At 37.9% G+C, this 18,059-nt stretch overlaps 1 protein-coding gene and 1 non-coding gene across 2 annotated transcripts in view; one reads left to right on the top strand and one right to left on the bottom strand.

Annotated features, from left to right (window-relative positions):
- Nox (NADPH oxidase) overlaps positions 1–18,059 on the top strand; it is a 242,636-nt gene that overhangs the window by 182,282 nt on the left and 42,295 nt on the right. The window contains exons 5-8 of the mRNA XM_065227471.1: positions 10,030–10,150; positions 10,237–10,302; positions 10,430–10,514; positions 11,884–11,969. Of these exons, the coding sequence (XP_065083543.1) occupies positions 10,030–10,150; positions 10,237–10,302; positions 10,430–10,514; positions 11,884–11,969 (358 nt within the window). The remainder of the gene's footprint in view (positions 1–10,029; positions 10,151–10,236; positions 10,303–10,429; positions 10,515–11,883; positions 11,970–18,059) is intronic.
- TRNAV-CAC (transfer RNA valine (anticodon CAC)) lies at positions 11,422–11,494 on the bottom strand. The gene has a single exon. It is a non-coding gene; the product is annotated as a tRNA-Val (tRNA).

Below are 18,059 nucleotides of genomic sequence, written 5' to 3'. Positions count from 1 at the left end.
AATTTTCCATAATGTCTGAGATCTGGAACTTGACGATCTATCGAGTCAGTCATCTGTTCATGCACAGTTGAAAACTAGAAGAACCCTCAGTTGGCCAATGGTATAAAAATTATCTGGAATGGCATTTCTCAAAACCTTGAAATTGAATCCATTTCCCGAAATGTCAAATTTGCTTGATCGACATTTTATGGGTTAAAAAAGTTCCAGCATGACATTCTATTGATCGAAATTATTTTCGTGACTGTATTTGACTGAATCGGTAGATTCATAATTTAGAATTTTAGCTCAGCAGTCTTAAGCAATATCAAACGAAGATCAATTTACTCGATTTCTCATTTTGGTCAGAGACGATACGCGTAAAGTATCATCTCATTTAATTTGAACTAAAGCTGGTATAAGCAACGAAATTGTTTGCAAGCTTGTATAGAACATTGATGATTTATGCGATATCACGTATAAATGTACATGAAATATCGTGGATCCTATATGTTGGGAACAGGTATAAGTTCGTGTAAGAGCGTCAAATCGAAAAATAAGCAGAAGGACTTTATTTATAACTCTTGACGAAAATATGGATAGAAACTAACGAAGACGTAAAGTGTCTAGATGCGACTACCGTAACCTATTGTGGAGGGATCACTGATGCTCTATCGTGGTCACTTTCAAAAATTAGCTTGAATTGATGTGTTGCATGCTCATGTTCCATCAGAGAGAAACCCTGAATTTATCTAATACCCCGTACAGACTATGGCTTATTATCATGCAATATAGGCTGTCTTGCTATGAATAGGATTTATAGTGAAAACTAGATGTATGAGTGCTCATTGCAAGACAGCCTATACAGTACTTGTTCGCTAACTGGGCTAACAGTGCAGCCCAATTAGCGAGTTCCACTCGCTAACTGAGCTGGATTGTCAAAATTAAAAAAAAATCTGAGAGGAGCTTCAATAGATTGTTTGATCGACGTTAAAAAAAATCGTGTGCATTGAATTGATACAGTGTAAAGATTGTCATTGTTATTTTCACAGTATTCAATATAGCTGGTAGCCTTTCTAGCTTAATGCTTTGGCACATAACGCTTTTAAGTCGTGATTTCAGTGTGAAACGAAAATAATTTCAAATTTATTTACATTATCACTTAATATTCCATTCGAATGACCCTCACCATGACAACTAAACGTCAAACTAAATGTTACGTCTCTTTTTGACGTATAACTGCTTTTTAACTGGGCTACAGCCCATTTAAAAGGCAGCCCAATTAAAGAACGCCCAGTTAGCGAACAAGTACTGTATTATATGATATAAGCCATAGTATGTACGGGATATAAGATGAGATCGAACCCTTCAGCAGGGTGGCCATACCTACCGATTTTCGGGATGCCTACCGATTCACAGACGAAAGGTTCAAAACTACCGATTTTTCACTTTTCCTACCGAGAATCACAGGTTTTAAGTAATCTTTAAAAATGTTCAATACCTATGTTTTGTTTGCCATGTAGTCAATCAATTTGTTTTTTTGAGTTTTTTTTTTACGTTTAATCGACTTTCTCTGTCTGTGCTGATGCTATTTTATGTTTCTCCTATTTTTGTTTCCGTATTCCATTCGTCTTACTCACACTTACTTGTTATGATTAGACTAGAGTCGGTGTATAATGAGTCACGCCAAAAGAAAAACCGTTGAACTCGCATCCCGGTTTTCGAAAGATTCATTTTCTTTTCACTGGGCAACAGAGGACTTCTACACGAGGGGTTTCTACCAGCGTTAATTAACGGTCAGTGCCAGTCAGATTACCGATAATTACTCAGTTTACTTTTCAATTAATTAAATCGATTACTCTCTACTACCGAAATTACTACAACTACTTGAATAATTTCAGGAATTACTTTGGAATTACTTAATTATTCAATGATTAACAATGGTTCCAACGATGGAATTTTTAGAGAAATACAACAACATTCAAGCACGATTAATAAAAATGAGCTGCAAAGCATAAACCAAAACTGGAATCATGTTAAATTAATATTTCAAACTGAGTTTAAAAAAGATTAATTGAAAAATCGGAAATTGAAATCTACCTATAACTACCGATAAAAGTTATGGGAAGCTACCGATAATGAAAAAAATAATCTGGCCATCCTGCCCTTCAGTTCGCGTTTGGCTTTCAACGTTGGCAGTTCAGCTAGTGTCGTGCTCTGTGTGTGCATATTTTCTTCCCTTGCTTGCTGCGTGCTGGCGTTCCGCCTCCCGGACGAAAGGTGCTTGTCGAATGTTGTCGTCGCCGTGTTTGTGCGTTGAGGTTGTGTTTCAGAAATGCAATCGAAGTGTGCCGTGGCCGCTGTTTAGACGTATGCTTTTTCACTAGCGCTAATGAGCTAGCTGCTAGCAAAAAAGCTCACCAGCATAATGTAAACAGGGCATCAGCGTCTACCAGCATGAGATTTCAGGAGCAACTTGAATTCGTACTAGTTGTCAAATACACTAGCCCTAGATCCACACAGATGTAAACACCGCATTACGGACTGTGTACTGGCGAACTGAAGCCGTTATGTCGCGAGTGGTTGGTGATGGAAAGTGGCCGCTTTTTTTTTCTCTGCTAAGATCCCTCTGTTGGAGCAGCTAGAGTGTGTTTCATGGTCGATGGGAGTTTACGCTGCTGCGCGAGGAACGAAAGACGCGAGATCTGTTTTTAACACTGGTTGAATAAGTAGCGGCAGCATATCTGTAGAAGTTCTTCGAAATCATCGGGGATGTCATGGATTCTTTTGCAACATATCGGGTGAGATCTTTCCTTTATTTTTTCTCTTAACTTTAATTCCATTCCCAAGAAACAATTTTAGCTGCAGATTAGCTTATGCAGCCAAAATTTGCCTTATGCAGCTAATTATTGCCTGTATAAGCTAAGCTGCAGCTAAAATTGTTTGTTGGGTTATTATGTAAAACATTATATACTGGGCAGGGCGTCACAATATCAGCTTCAATTGACCAAATCGATGCGACGAAGAGACTGCTGGCTTTATTTTTCTGTTAAAGTCGAACAGCTTCGCAGCATTCTAGAACCTCAGTCGGCGTGCACAAACAAATGTTCAATCGCTTGTCTCTCTTTCTCCCGTCGCTCCATTGGTCTTCCTTTCAAGCTTCGGTGAAACGGATGAGCGAAAGAGCGCTCGACTTTGATAGTTTTCTCTTTCATGAAACACATCAACAGAGGTTTCATGACGTATATGACGGAAAATGAAATAACACATTTAAAGCATTTCTTACGTCCAAGGTTGCAAAGACTCATTTCAGCTAAAATAATGTTTTTCGGAATAATAAAACCAAAAGATGGTATGATGGCATGTTTTACTTGTAACTTACAAGAAGAGGTTACAAAGTATGCATTGGAAACATAAAACTTGTAAATTTTGCTTTCTATGAGTCACAATCAGCGATTTGCTGATCGCTGAGTGAGTGAGTGAGTGAGTGAGTGAGTTTGTGAAAAATCGCTGGTTGTGACTCTCATGAAGTGAAATAAACAAGTTCAATATGTCAAACACATTCTTTGCAACCTCTTCTTGTATCCTACCAATTCAAAATTTGTTCATGGCATCTCATTATTTCATAATTTAGAAAAACATTGTTTTAGCTGAAATGAGTCTTTGCAACCTTGCTTACGTCAAAACACTTGAAGATTAAACGTCAAATTTTTAATTTATCTTCCATCCATATATTTATCTAAAAAAAATGATCGAAAACGGGACATAACGCATTTTAAACAAATTGAAAGAGCGATGATAGAGTGTTCGAGAAAGGGGATTGAAAATCATAATGAGGTTTCGTTTAACTAGAAAATCGACGTTAGTTACATTGAAAGTGATGAGCAAAGCAACGACGAGAAGTTCCACACCCAGCCTTTCCTGTGTCAGCGTCCTACTTTTTTATTTTCGTTTCTTGCTGATAGTCTAGCTAGGTGTTATAGAAAGGAAGCGTCGAACACGTATGTACGAGAGAAACAAAACACGAGTTCATTTTAGAGCTTCGAAATTGTAGAGCCCTGATACTGGGTACGGGAGGGTCACCAGGGCACCCGATTGAAGCGAAATGGATGTGGAGAGTGGAAATGCCAACTCCATATATTTAACATTTCGTGAAAAAAGAGTGGGCTCTTCTCCCCACTCATTGGGACATCATCCTGTTGGATGACCTGTTTTTTGACCGGTTGTATGATCCTGTTGTTGGAAGAAGATTGCCCACGGATTCACCCAAACCGTTTTTAGCCGTTCATACAATGTCAGGTTGAGTACAATTAGAGGTTATTAAACTTGATCAAGTCGAACAGTGAGTATAGTCCACATTCTACCGACAGTTGTATTGCTACAGTGAGTGAGTGAGATCGAACCCTTGTTACACTCAATATGACCAGTAATGATGATATTTTCGGATTCTAATGAGATTTGAGGAGTTGCGTGATGGGTTTTAGTTCAAATCAGATTCTGGACACTTCCCCGGAGGAACCCGGAAAAAGTCTGTGTATTACCATTGTGGTCCTGGATATTCAATATGACTACCAATGATCAATGTATAGAATTCTCATGTGAATTGAGGTGTAACATGATGGATTTTAGATCAAGGCAGATCTGACCGAGTGTGGCCAATGTGGTTCTGGACACTCAATATAACTACCAATGGTCTTAGTTTTGAATCATCATGTGATTTGAGGCGTCGCATAATGGTTTGAATTCAATTCAGATTTTGCTCGCTTTCCCATGGGTACCGGGACCATGTCCGGGTGTGGCTAATGTTGTCCTGGGTACTCAGTTTGACCACCATTGATCTTGTATTTAAAATCTCATGTATTTAATGTGACGCATGATGTGTTTGACACGTTTTGAGTTACTTCTGGCCTGAAAACCCATACTGACCATATTTCCGGAACCTGTTGACCGTTCAAAAAATATTCTGAAGCGTTCTATGGGACCAGTACCTTTCATTTGGAGGTTGTTGCGTGCAATTAGGTGCAGTGGTAGCCGAGAAACATGATCTGCATTATTTTGTTACACTCACATAGTGTTTCCTTCCCGGGACATCCCGGAAAATTTACCAACAGAAAATAATCTTATTTTATATACTTGGGGGAATTATAAGAATCTATCCGCAGGACGAAACTTCCGGAAGAACCGAAAGTAATTTCCAGGGGAACTCTGATTTTTGTTCAAAATACTTGCAGTGGAATCCAAATGGACTTTTGACGAAGACTGAAGAAACTTTCGTGGTGACGTCGGATGAGACATTTTGAGATGCTGGAAGTTTCTTTTAGGAAAGTTTTAAGAAATTTCCGAAAATATTAGATGGAACTTTCGAGAATAGCCGCAAGAAACGTTCGTGCGACGCCAGAAGAAGCTTCCGGGCAAAACCGGGAGAAACTTTCGGAGAAATCAGATGAACCTCTCCGGAGCAGACAGAAGAAACTTCCGGGGCAATGTGACAGAAATTTCCAGAGGAAATTGGAAGAAACTGGTGATTCGTCCTAATATGTGGATAGATTTGGTTTGGGGATAAAAGATTCACAGAAAATCGAAATACATAAAGTCGAAAACGAGAAGAGACCGAAAGGCCAAAAGCTAATGTAAATATAGTACGGGAAGGCACTTACGGTTTGGTAACACCTGACTTTTGTTTTATTTGCTTTCTATAAAATCAATCGAACACTTCTGTCAATTTCTGATCATACTAGCCCATTTCTCAAGGAATATAGATGCCTCTTATTTAATGAAAAATTGTTAAGAAAGTGAGCGCAAAATTTTTTAACTGATCAGGTTGTTTTGCCAAAGGCACTGTATGCTGAAACTGATTTTTCATTACTTGAAACCAATTCTCAAAAGTAAAACATTCTTCTTCTTTGCCTTCTGCCGCCTCTAGGATTGCCACTTCCGTATTCACCACTTCTTCCTCGAGCGCATCACTACCTCTTCTTCTATTTATTTGTTGTTGTCCAGAGCTGGACCTCACAACAACGTACGAACTGCTCTGCCCATGTTTGCATAGTTGACGTAAGAGCCACAATGACCAAAATCCACTTTTTTGTTTCTACGCATTCTTAACCATAATATGGTTATATTATAATACACAAACTCCACATGCAAACTCATTTTTTTTGTTCAGAAACATGTGAGTAATATTGAGAAAACGATTTGGCGTAAGTGCCGTTTCAATGCAAAAATGACGTCCCTCCATACAGGTTGCAATATTTCAAATATAAAAATCCTGCTATTTGTCACATGTACACTTGAACCCATATCATTCAAGCTGCTTTTACACGCTTTTGCATTCTCAATATTCAGCATACACACTAGCTTTGTACGTGGTTCGTCAAACACGCCATCAAGCCGTTTAACGTACTGAACCTTTTCTTATAGCGTTCGAGGCGCTTTCACTCTTCAAATATGATAATTTTTGTATTGACCTGTTCTGAAGTATTGAACGATTTGCAAATTATTTTCTTTGAAAATTTTTCTTCATATTTATGAAATCACAACAACGTATATATTTAAGTCCAAGTTTACATCGATTAAATCAACACCGCCATTCTAAACATCTTCACCTGATTGAGTCTCTGGCAAATTTATCCAATAGTCACGTTTCTCCTCCGGCATCAAGGGCAAAAGCTTTTTAATAATAATATCCTTCTGAGATTTTTGGATTCCACTTGCTTCTGTTTGGCGTTGAAGCTGATCAACCAAATTTAATGACGGTTTGGAAACCTCCTTCAGCTGTTTTTTCGTCAGAATCTGTAGTGTTTTCATTTCGTCGTTGTAGTTATAGGCAAGGTTGCAAAGACTCATTTCAGCTAAAATAATGTTTTTCGGAATAATAAAACCTAAAGATGGAATGATGGCATGTTTTACTTGTAACTTACAAGAAGAGGTTACAAAGTATGCGTTGGAAACATAAAACCTGTAAATTTTGCTTTCTATGAGTCACAATCAGCGATTTGCTGATCGCTGAGTGAGTGAGTGAGTGAGTGAGTGAGTTTGTGAAAAATCGCTGATTGTGACTCTCATGAAGTGAAATAAACAGGTTTAATATGTCAAACACATTCTTTGCAACCTCTTCTTGTATCCTACCAATTCAAAATTTGATCATGGCATCTAATTATTTCATAATTTAGAAAAACATTGTTTTAGCTGAAATGAGTCTTTGCAACCTTGGTTATAGGAATATTGTATGTCAAAAGAACCTCTGGTAAAGATGACATGTTTGATGTTTGCCATCTTTGGTCGGTCTTTGAGCTTAGTTAGTACAGACTGTTTAAACTGGAATAAACATTAAAAGAAATCCTCCGGTTCCATCACAAAAACTTGTGGCTTAATGTCACTTCCAGATTTTTCCACGCAGTCAACGAAATCAGGGAAACTGTAAACTTCTCCTCGAGGGACAAGCTTCATCGTGCGCTCAATCGATGCATGAAATGAATCCGCTGACATATAAGTATGCCCGGGCTCCAGATACTTCAAATTAATTTGATGGGTTTCAATGGCCGGAGAGTTGATAAGCAAGGCCTGCAAGACCATCAAATTCCAGTTCTTATTTTGCGCCGAGCAGTTATCAAGCCACAAAGTGATAACGAACTTGGACCCAAGAGAAGAGAAAATTTGTAAAAAACACTGGCAATGTGATAAGCTTTTCGTCCTGCAATCACATCGTTCCACAAAAAAGCATAAACGGGACCGTTCCGAGAGCCACCCAGTGGAGCAAACGTTTCATTGTAAGCAACGATCCTTTTGCAAAAATGACCTCCTTAAAGGATTCCATTCTTGGAAGCTGAACCACCTGCATTAATATGATGAGTAAGAAATTGGACTCGTAAATTCATATTTATAAGTTACCTTTTGAAGATCGACCGAGAAAACCGATCCGTTCATCGTCACGTTCGACCGATCGCTGTCGTACTCCTCCCGCCCCGAAATTGCCCGTGCGATATGATCCTTCCAATTCAAACACATCTCGCATGCGGTCCGGTTTGTAGAAGATCCTTCTTCTAGCTCGTTGTTGTCTGTTTTAGTAGAGTGTCCAGTTTGATTTTCGTGGATGTGATGGGCATGGCACCGTTCACATTCTTCGTGTCCAAGCTGTGTGAATTTTATGTTCAATGCCTTCAACATTTTGCAATAAATCCCATAACTGCAACTTTATTCCTTTTCATCCAACTGACGCTCGTTAAATAGACCGTACATTTTCTGGGCCGAAAGGTCAGACGGCAGATAAAGCGCGTGCGGTGATAATGCGAGTTTGTCGGTGAGTAACGGAAAATGTCTTGTTTGACGGTATCTTTAAGAGTTCTAGGCCGGGTGCATCTTCCACGTTTCTCTGCTGGTGCTCCATCCTTATGCGCTTGGTCGTGGTATCGATAGATCATGTTGCTAAAGTTAGCATGATTAAAGATTACCTTAATTAGATATTTATTGTTACTAAGAAAATACGAACCTGCTGCCCAACGTATTCAGGAAGAATGCGCAGCATACATCATGTGGTACTCCTCTTTCGTCTTCAAGTTGGTAATCGTAGGAAAATTGTCTCCGAAAGTTCTGGGTAGTAGGATTCACCTGGCCACGCCGTCGTTTTACAGGGCTACGCTTGCTGAACTGCAAAACGAACGACTTTTGTTCCGTTCCCGACAATCCCCAGAACCATGAATTGATGTCAGATCTTCTGTCACGTCCAATTTTGCCGCAACACACTGCTCTGCATCCACAATCTTTCAAAATGGGCCTCCGGTCAGATAACCTTTTTTCCCGGCGCTCTGTTTTTTCCGAGGTTCGCTTTGTTGGTGGCCTTGGCCTCGGTGCGGCTGCTACGGCTGGCTGTGGTTGTATATCGTCTGTAATCGCAGTCGGCAGATCCAGATCAATCTCATCTTCCGAGTCGGAACTACCATAGGTCAGCAGTAAATCCAGGGCACCTCTTCCGGACATTTTAATTCTTCCAAATTGAATTCCTTTTCACTATCACTGAATCTAACGAGCTTTGGAGAAAATCTGTCAACGTGACCGTGAATGTTGATACTACTTCAAACACAGTAACCTGTTTTTAACGCCAAGCTATGCGAATAAACCATCAGCAGAACGTATGTTTGTTCGCATAACCTGGCGTATGCGTTTTTGAGATGAAATAATTAAGCAAAAAATCATAAAAGCCCAGCGGCCCACTTCTGACCGTTAATCTTTACCAAATGGACAGATTATTTGAATGAAATTGTTACAAAATATGGCTTTTCGGCTGCATACAACAAAAAGGGGTTTTCCCACCAGTGATGCTGTTGGTGGTTACGTCGACTATAAGATTAGGGGCAGTAAAAGCTCTCTGCTCTTTAACGTGTTACTGTCTTCGTTCTGTTGTTTTTCTTCGGCCTGTTGTTTATCATGCTGTTTCCGCTGAGGGAAGGAATTCATCCGGTGACCCTGCATCTTGAACAAGAAACACTTATTTTTGATCCCGTCATAACATATGTTTTCCCTTCCGATTGAGGAAATTAAATTACGTTCTTCGCGTACATGTAAAAACCTCCCACCGGTTGAAACGTTTGATTTTTCCGTACTTTCCCAGCCGTGCTTCTGGTGAGAGTTTCTACACTTGCACGTGTTGAATGTTGCAACCGCAGGTAACATGCGTACCTCCACTGCTTTTCCATAAGCATCGATAATGGAACTGTAGGCCATAAACAAAGCGATCTGAAACAATAGCTTCTATCGAGTATGAAAACTGTCGATAACGTGTTTGACTCCGATAAAAACAATTTCTGTTGCCGGTACCGACAGCAGTTGCTAGCGAACTGGTTTAGCTACTTACAGAAACAAAAAATATGACAAATATAAAAGTTAAGTGATACACATAAAAAAAAACATCTTTGAAGATTGTCCATAATGTCATGATTATGTGGCATAAACAAAACACAACTTCGCTCAAAAATATCGTATGCTTTATATAACACTGAATCATAACTGCAACAAGATTTTATCAATATCAATAAAGTATGTCCTCTTCCTTTGCAGGCCCCGAACCGGTTTTGACAAATCATCCCTGGAGCGTCTAGAGCAACTCTTCGTCAAAACTGTCGGCAACGAGAAAGAAATACGACGAGAAGAATTCAAGAAAATTGTCACATCCAAAAATGTAAGATCATATCACACTACAACGAAAATCAAAACAACGTTCGATTTAATTTTCCCTCCCCACCACGACATTAATTATCATTGCAGCCCTTCTTTACGGAGCGTGTCTTCCAGATCTTCGATAAGGACAACTCCGGGTCCATTTCACTGCAAGTAAAGTATCGGCAAATGCAGCGCGCAGCCCGAAATAATCCAACCGTTAATTGCTTTAATTTCCGAGCCTTATCATATTTTTATCTCTTTGTCATGTTTGTTCTCTCTGTCGCACTACCGTCAACAGGAGTTTATCGATGCCATTCATCAGTTCGCGGGGCAGTCTCCAGAGGATAAAATTAAATTTTTATTCAAAGTATACGATTTGGATGGTATATACGAATAATTTGTTTTATTTACTATTTAATTTAGCACCAATTAAGCTTTAATTATCGCTCATGTAAACTTTCATCCGCACGACTAACTCGGAAAACAGATTCCAACTTTCCCACCCTTCTCAACGAAATGTTAACGCCATGAGCCAACAGTAACTGACCAAGCTAACCGACCGACACACACGGCTTCAGAGGGATCTTCCCCTCTGTGGCTCTTTCCTTATCGGGGTATTACATTTTGGACATGTACCCACGATGACCGTTTTGTTCGAACGTCACGTTTCGAGCTTCTGCACAAACCGTAATAACCTTTTTTTCGTGATTTTGATAGGCCGCCACCCGATGATCATTAGCCTGGCTTGCTGCTCGACCTCGCACACACCTCTTTCGTGTTTTGTGTAACGACTCACAGCAAATCGATGAGCGCTCGAAAGTGTATTCAGATTAATGGCTTGTCAATCAAACCGCGTGATCGCCAAAGTCGCGAGGCTATCATAGCGAGACAAAATACGGTACTGCAGCACCGACTTGGTTAAGAAATTTCAAATTCCAATCTGAAACCTACTAACTTCCATATATCTGAATCAGTCTACTGCCCCACGGAAAAGGATTGCCCCCGGGGGAAGAATGCGACGGCAGACAGGAAAAAAAGTATGTTAAAACAAAACACGATGCCAGATTTGTAACCAGCGAACTGGTTTACAAGCTGATTTGGATGTTTTTGAACCAAACAAGGTAATTACCGGGCGAGTATTTGACAGCCCAAACGTCCATTACTCACTTTTGATCACGGGTTTTGCCTAATTTATTTCGATAGTAATTATATACCCACCTGCTGCGAGAAGGTGAAAATTTGCCCGAAATAATCACTAGGTATGAGATGTGATCAACAAAATAAATAATTTGTTTCCGCCCGGGTTCGAACCGGGGACCTTCTGCGTGTGAAGCAGACGTGATAACCGCTACACTACGGAAACGATGAGAATCGATCCATTCGGTCACATCTTGGAGCGTTGTGCAGAAGCTCGAAACTAAAAAATAATTTCCTTATCTACCTTCCAAATGAACAACCTACAATGAAGCTCAGCATCATCATCGACGTACAGACTCCATTATCATCACCATTGAAGATAGTAATCAGATTATCTCAGACTCATTATCTCGTTACACGACCAGTACCAGCATGTGCACGCTTCTCATGAAACTTTCAGAATATTCATCCTTTCTCGTAGTGGCTCGTAGTGAACATTGTGCAGCACTGTTTTTCCTCAGAATATTTCTACAACACCCAAAGGTTTACATGTTATCTCTATTCGTTTCATTTGCTTCCCTTTTCTTTCGAACGCGATGGTTTGAAATAATACAGGTGACGGTCTGATACAGCACCTAGAACTGCAACATGTGATGCGGGCCTGCATGGAAGAGAACGGGATGCAATTCTCCGAGGATCAGGTTAGTTCATATACTTATGTTGACTCTCTACAATAGATGTGACGAGGCAAACGCGGTGTGCTACATGTGACAATTTTGTGATAAAAACGAATTGCTATTTATTATTTTCATACATTTCATCCAAACTAAAGCAAATGGACCGATTTACTGTTTTATCTGTCAAACAAAACATTATAAACGCAAAGCATTGGAAACGTAATATAATACGCCAAAAAAGTCTTGAAAACACAAAAAGGACAAAGATAATTACGAAAAAAAAATTAAAAAGTTCAAAAGCTTAAACTGTAAAAAAAAAAAGAATTATAAAACACATAACACATAGCGCAAAAAAACATGTCAAGAATAGTTAAATAACCATTAACTTTCCAACGTAAAGTGACACCACGAGGAGCCGACTTGTATTTGAACATTTTAGGCCCACTATCGGAAAAAAAGTTTTGTGACCAAGTGATGAAAGTGGTTTTTAATTATGTTTACTCAATGTACTTTTTGATGTGATAGTAAAATTGTAATCCGTGAAAGAATTGCATATTTTACGGACAAATTCAGTATATTTATTGCTCCTTTTTAAAGAAAAAGTTGAGTGAAATTTTCATATTTTTGCACTAACGAAAATCTACACTGGTCATCACTGGATAGTTTCATGAATTGAAAGGACCTACCTCTTTGTAAAATACTAGCCTAAAATTTCAAATCACACTTTTCACTTGTATTGATAATTCAGAACATTTAACTTTTTTTGCGCATAAAAACCATGGGCCGAGTTTATTATTAGTGCGAAACCGAACTTTTTGTCAGTGCGAACTTCAACCTGAGCTGGGTTTTAAAAACAAACAAGCAGACCCAATCTTGATACCCGATCCTGGTTGAAACTGAATAATAAACGAATTCGCTATTATATTATGACTTTATATTGGTATTAGTGAGACCATTTGCGAGGACGACGGGTCTGCAACTCTTTACTCCTGTAGAAAAACCCCATAATCAAATGACAGTTTCGAGAAACATAGTGGATAGTACCTTTTTACTCCACTGAAAAGTCCCGAGGGCAAATCGGGTCGAAACGGTAAGTTAATTCGCGTCTACAAAGCATCTGTAACTCTTTACTCCTATGGAGAAATCCCATAAGCAAATGTCACTGGATGCTCGACTGCATGCGTGAAACATGGCAACTTTTTTCTTATTCGATCGCTATATACCGAAAAATCCTGTCAATCTTTGCGTGAAAAATCCATGTTCGTAAGCGAACTAGTTTTCTAAAAGGGTGTATACCTCAGTAGACGTTTTTTTTATCAAAGGCAAGTGTCACTTGAGCCATCCAAAATGTTCGTTACTTTATAAATTGCTGTTATGGCTCGAGTGACACTTGCCTTTGATAAAAAAAACGTCCACTGAGGATTCATATTTCTCAAAATATCATCTATCAATGAAACAGTCATCGGTCGTCATTGAAAAGCAATGCAACTATGTTCTGTCAATCTAATTGAAACTTTTATTGGCTCTGTTATCTTGTGAATTTTAGCTATAACGGCTGATTTTTATCTCTCAATCTATGGAATCTACACGAAAACTATGTCTGAACGAAATTTCTAGAACAGTATAAGGAACATTATGCCATAGACTAAACATTTTTATATCATATGGGTGGAAAGTTCGTAGAACAAATACTTTAGAATTCTTCACTTTTCAAGATATCTTCAAGCATGAAACTAAGTCAAACTTCAATAAAATCACTTCGAATAGTCAACAAAGTTGATAGATAACACATTAGGTTTTGCTATGAAAGTTTTTACAGCAGTTTTCGTTGTTTCAGTCTCGAGATACAAATATTATAAGCCGTAAATTACCCTAAAAACATAAAATTAATTTGAAGCACCTCTAAATCATCACCGACTTTGCTGAAAATTTGCACAGAACTTCAAATTAACGTGACGAATAGTAATCATGGTTGACCCGTTGCATCCCGAACATTTTTGTTAAAATGAACAGGTCTAGTATACCCGTATACGAAAAACAAAACTACACGGTTAGAAAAAAGTACCCAACCGTTAGTTTACTTATACCTACTTTTGACTACACTGTACCAAACCACCGTCCTCTGTTCGAATGAAACCTCAGACCATTCAAATCTAAGCATCGAAATCGCCTTTTCGAATGACGGTTGTTTTGAAATCAGATGATTTTCCTCTCGAATACAGGATGAACATTGTTATGAGAAGAGATATGGCCTTCAGTTAGAATGCGTAATTGTCTCTGTAGAATGATAGTCATCTTAAATTGAAATGCATTTGTTATTGGTTCAGACCCTTAACGCAAATCATTCAAAACGATGATGTAAATAATTTTTCATTCCTATATTTACACAATACTAAAAAGTCATGTAAATTTCGGTTCCCTGGGACCGACACATGTAAGCGGGCCTTTTGACATAAGAAACAGTTGAAAGAAACGTGAAAATAGGTGAAAATCAATTCAATCAAACGTTGTCTTCGTCGACTAGCTGATGTTTCGGTTTGAGAAAACTTAATTTTACATGAAATTTTTGTTTACATTCTTCTGTTGTTGTTCTGTTCTTCTGTTCTATTGTTTGATTTACGTCCAATATGGATTACGTATCGTGTAAAAGTAGCTATTTCTAAGTGTGTAACGTCGGTCTCTGTTCCGCAATCTAGTGCCAATCACCGGACGGACATACATTGCCATCCATAGACGGCAATCGAATGTGCAGGAAGGCAGCTTTCCACACCTGCGTAGGATATCGCACCCATTCAACACACATGGGCCGGGACCAACGGCTTTACTTCCCTTCCGAAGGAAGACGTGACCAGAAATTTTTATGCCTCAGGAAAATCGCACCGACCTCGGCTGGGATTGAACCTGTTGTAAATAATTATATCGAACGTCATTTGCCGCTTTGAGTAGACAAACGAGGTGGAAGCATAGCCATCGCTATCAGAGGTAGTACGAATATTGGTAAAGCGTGGAAACCGTAGATAGTCTATTTCGTGATGGAGCAAGCTTCGTCTACTAACAAGTAATTTTTGTTTCCATGATGAATGGCTGTTCATGGCTATTCAATGTGGAAATGAAAACAATCGGATTAATAATCCAATCAAAAGCATTTGCAAGTCATCCTATCCTTAAATTGATGCCCTCTGAGCCCTGTATGTTTTACAGCCAATTTTCAAATAAATATCATCCTTTATGACTGTCCTTCAAGTCATATGCATGCTCATCAGTTGATGACAAATTCAACCATAAGGAAATCATCCTAAATTCAACATCATGTTGTTAAAGGGCTCGAGCAATACAATAATCATTAGAATTATTGCGAATGTTTTCGTTCAGTGTAGTTTGTATCTTTTGCTCCTTCTAATGTTGTCAAAAACAGAAGAGCAAAACCACCCAACAGAGTTAGTAAAGTATGGGAACCCAACGTTGAGTATAATCATATGCACCTACTGTTGGGTACAACTAACTTACTTTTTGGTAGAAAGCTAGTGGAAAATTCCACACGAATTGCAGACAAATAAATGAAAACTACTTTGACCCGCTTTACCTACTTTTAGGTTCCTGCACTTTAGTGCCGAGATGAGTGAAAAGAACTTACTTTTGGGTACTTTTTTCTTACCTTGTACCCAACAGTTAAGTTATTTTATTTAGTTACAGCCGACCAACCATTTCGTTAATTTTCTATACATCGATCTTCAAAGCCATTCATAAGAAAAATCGATAGTGATCGTCACCATTTCATGAATAATTGTAAAGATGCTAAACGTCTAATCGTGAATCGTTTATAAAGATCTTTCTCAAAATATTGCTACCAATCGTTACCAATGTTAAAATATCGATTGTGTTACCAGATCAAAATATCGATTTCTGTTGTAAAATCAAAATATCGATACACAACTGCTGATTTTATTTGTGATTTTTTATCTGCATAATTTATAGTTTCGATCCCATGCCATCTGGGGTGTACTGATCTCGTTGTTGGTTGCTAATCCTCGGGTCCACGGCTGCTGTTGATGAGCTTATCAACGACAGGCAAACACACGGTGTATTGAAATTTCTGTAAACCTTTTCATACATGAATTCAATATTTATTTGTCATAACCATCAACCAGTCAGCCATGTAGGTGTAATAGAGGTCAAAAAGGTATCAAATTTTCCTCATTGGGTTCCAAATGCCGAGAATCCCACCACGCATGCTATCACGGGTTATTAAGTATAAACCGTGAAGAACTACAATGGTAAACATTTGCGGCGTCGCGGCCATCGGTCTTCTCGTTCATTTACCGACAGATTGCTTCTTCCGATGAAATGCCGAATATGTCGATAAATAATATAAACATTGCCATCTGTCACCTGGTGTGTCTCGAACTCTCTTTAACCACCGATACAATTCGATAACAAGGAGATTATAAATGTGCATCGATGGCAATCTTTGTTATTCTTTGTCAAAGTTCAAAGTTACGATGATATCAGTATTTAAATATGTATTGATGAATATTTGTAAAGAATACTAAAGTCCATGTGACATATCAAAATTAAAAGAAATTTAGTATGGCACCTTTATAGATTACTATCATATGACCGATGAAGAAATAATCTTTAATGTAAGTATCGATCAATAAAGATTTTTAAATGTTTGCATCGAAATCATAGAAAATTTAAAGTAAAGAGTTGCCGACATGAATCTTTATTTCTGTATAAAGAACTTTGAAGAAGTTTCACGAACGGTTGGTCGGGAGTATTTAGAAATTCATCTAATGAATTGGGTAAAGCGGCGACATCTTATTCATTTGACAGGTCTTCTGCTCGATTGGAATAACTTTTCCTATGACTTTGAGAGATAATCGATTGTTCCAACGACATGTCACGTCTCTTTATAAATTCAGCCTCTTCAGCTAAGACATACAAAACAGCCAGTGAGTAAATAACTCGGCCATTTATAGCTAACACGAATGTTTATATTCGTCATGCATGCCAGTATGCAGCTGATCGAATCTTCCGTCAAAATTGGGTTTCCAAAATTTGAATTTTTTTCTATTCGAAATGTTAATCTCCTCAAAGAAAAGTGTCCGAAGTTTGAATCTTGGTAGCCCTAGTTAAATAACATTTTTTTCAGAAAATTTTGATATTCACTTAAAAATATCATCTCAGATAACTCAGTTTAAAGATACTTCAGCAATGTATCTAAGAAACAAATCTAAATAATGTGCTACCATAAAGTATATGTCCGTTTTCTGCAGCACATGTCTTAAGTGTCCGTAATATGAATCAGAACGGTATGCATTGACAAAAATAATTGACATTTTTTTATTAGTTCATTACAAAAACTTCATTATTCTTTAATGTTTATTAGTTTTTTTCAAGCTATACCCACAACCCACTTTTGTGCAGCACTTACCCTAATTTTTTTCTGATGATATTAGATGAGCTGCAGGGAAATAATAGTACTGATATTTAAATACTGCGTATTTAGGCACAATACAGTTCAACCCATTCTACCTGAGCAAGTATAAATAAACATTACTGTTGTACCTGTAACTTCAAACCGGTTTGTTGAATTTACAAGGTGTCAAAGTACAAAATTCAATGCACTTGCACACTGAAAAAAAAACATATTTTTCGAATTTATTTTCTAAATATCTCGAATATGGCTGCATTAGAAGTGATTACTATGTGCATTTTTGTTCATACTTCACATTTGAAAAAATCAAAAACATAGACTTTTAAAAATCCATGAAACTTTGGTCTTCTACGAATTATGTAATAAATTTTATACCATCTTAGAATTATTCTTAAAAGTCACTAATTGACTATTCTTGCAAAAAATTATGTATTTAAAAAATCAGTATTTTTTCAAATTTTTTAATTAATAAAAATACTCAATTATTTTTTTTCAATGTATATTTTTTCACGTTTTAAAATTAAATTCTCTACAACTCGTTATTAGACACCATTTCGGTACAATCAATAGTTTTTGAGATACTTTTTTTTTTAAGTACATACGCCCTTTTAAATGTGGATTGTGAAAGTGGAACCATTCCTGCTGCCAGGCTTCCATAATAGTATTCACAATCAAAC

This window comes from Ochlerotatus camptorhynchus, unplaced genomic scaffold (assembly GCF_037179485.1).
Source record: "Ochlerotatus camptorhynchus isolate MF236.1 unplaced genomic scaffold, CSIRO-AGI_Acam_v1.1 ptg000274l, whole genome shotgun sequence".
NCBI lineage: Eukaryota > Metazoa > Arthropoda > Insecta > Diptera > Culicidae > Ochlerotatus > Ochlerotatus camptorhynchus.
The sequence above is the reverse complement of the archived record's forward strand: the minus strand, read 5'-3'. Positions and strand labels throughout refer to the sequence as shown.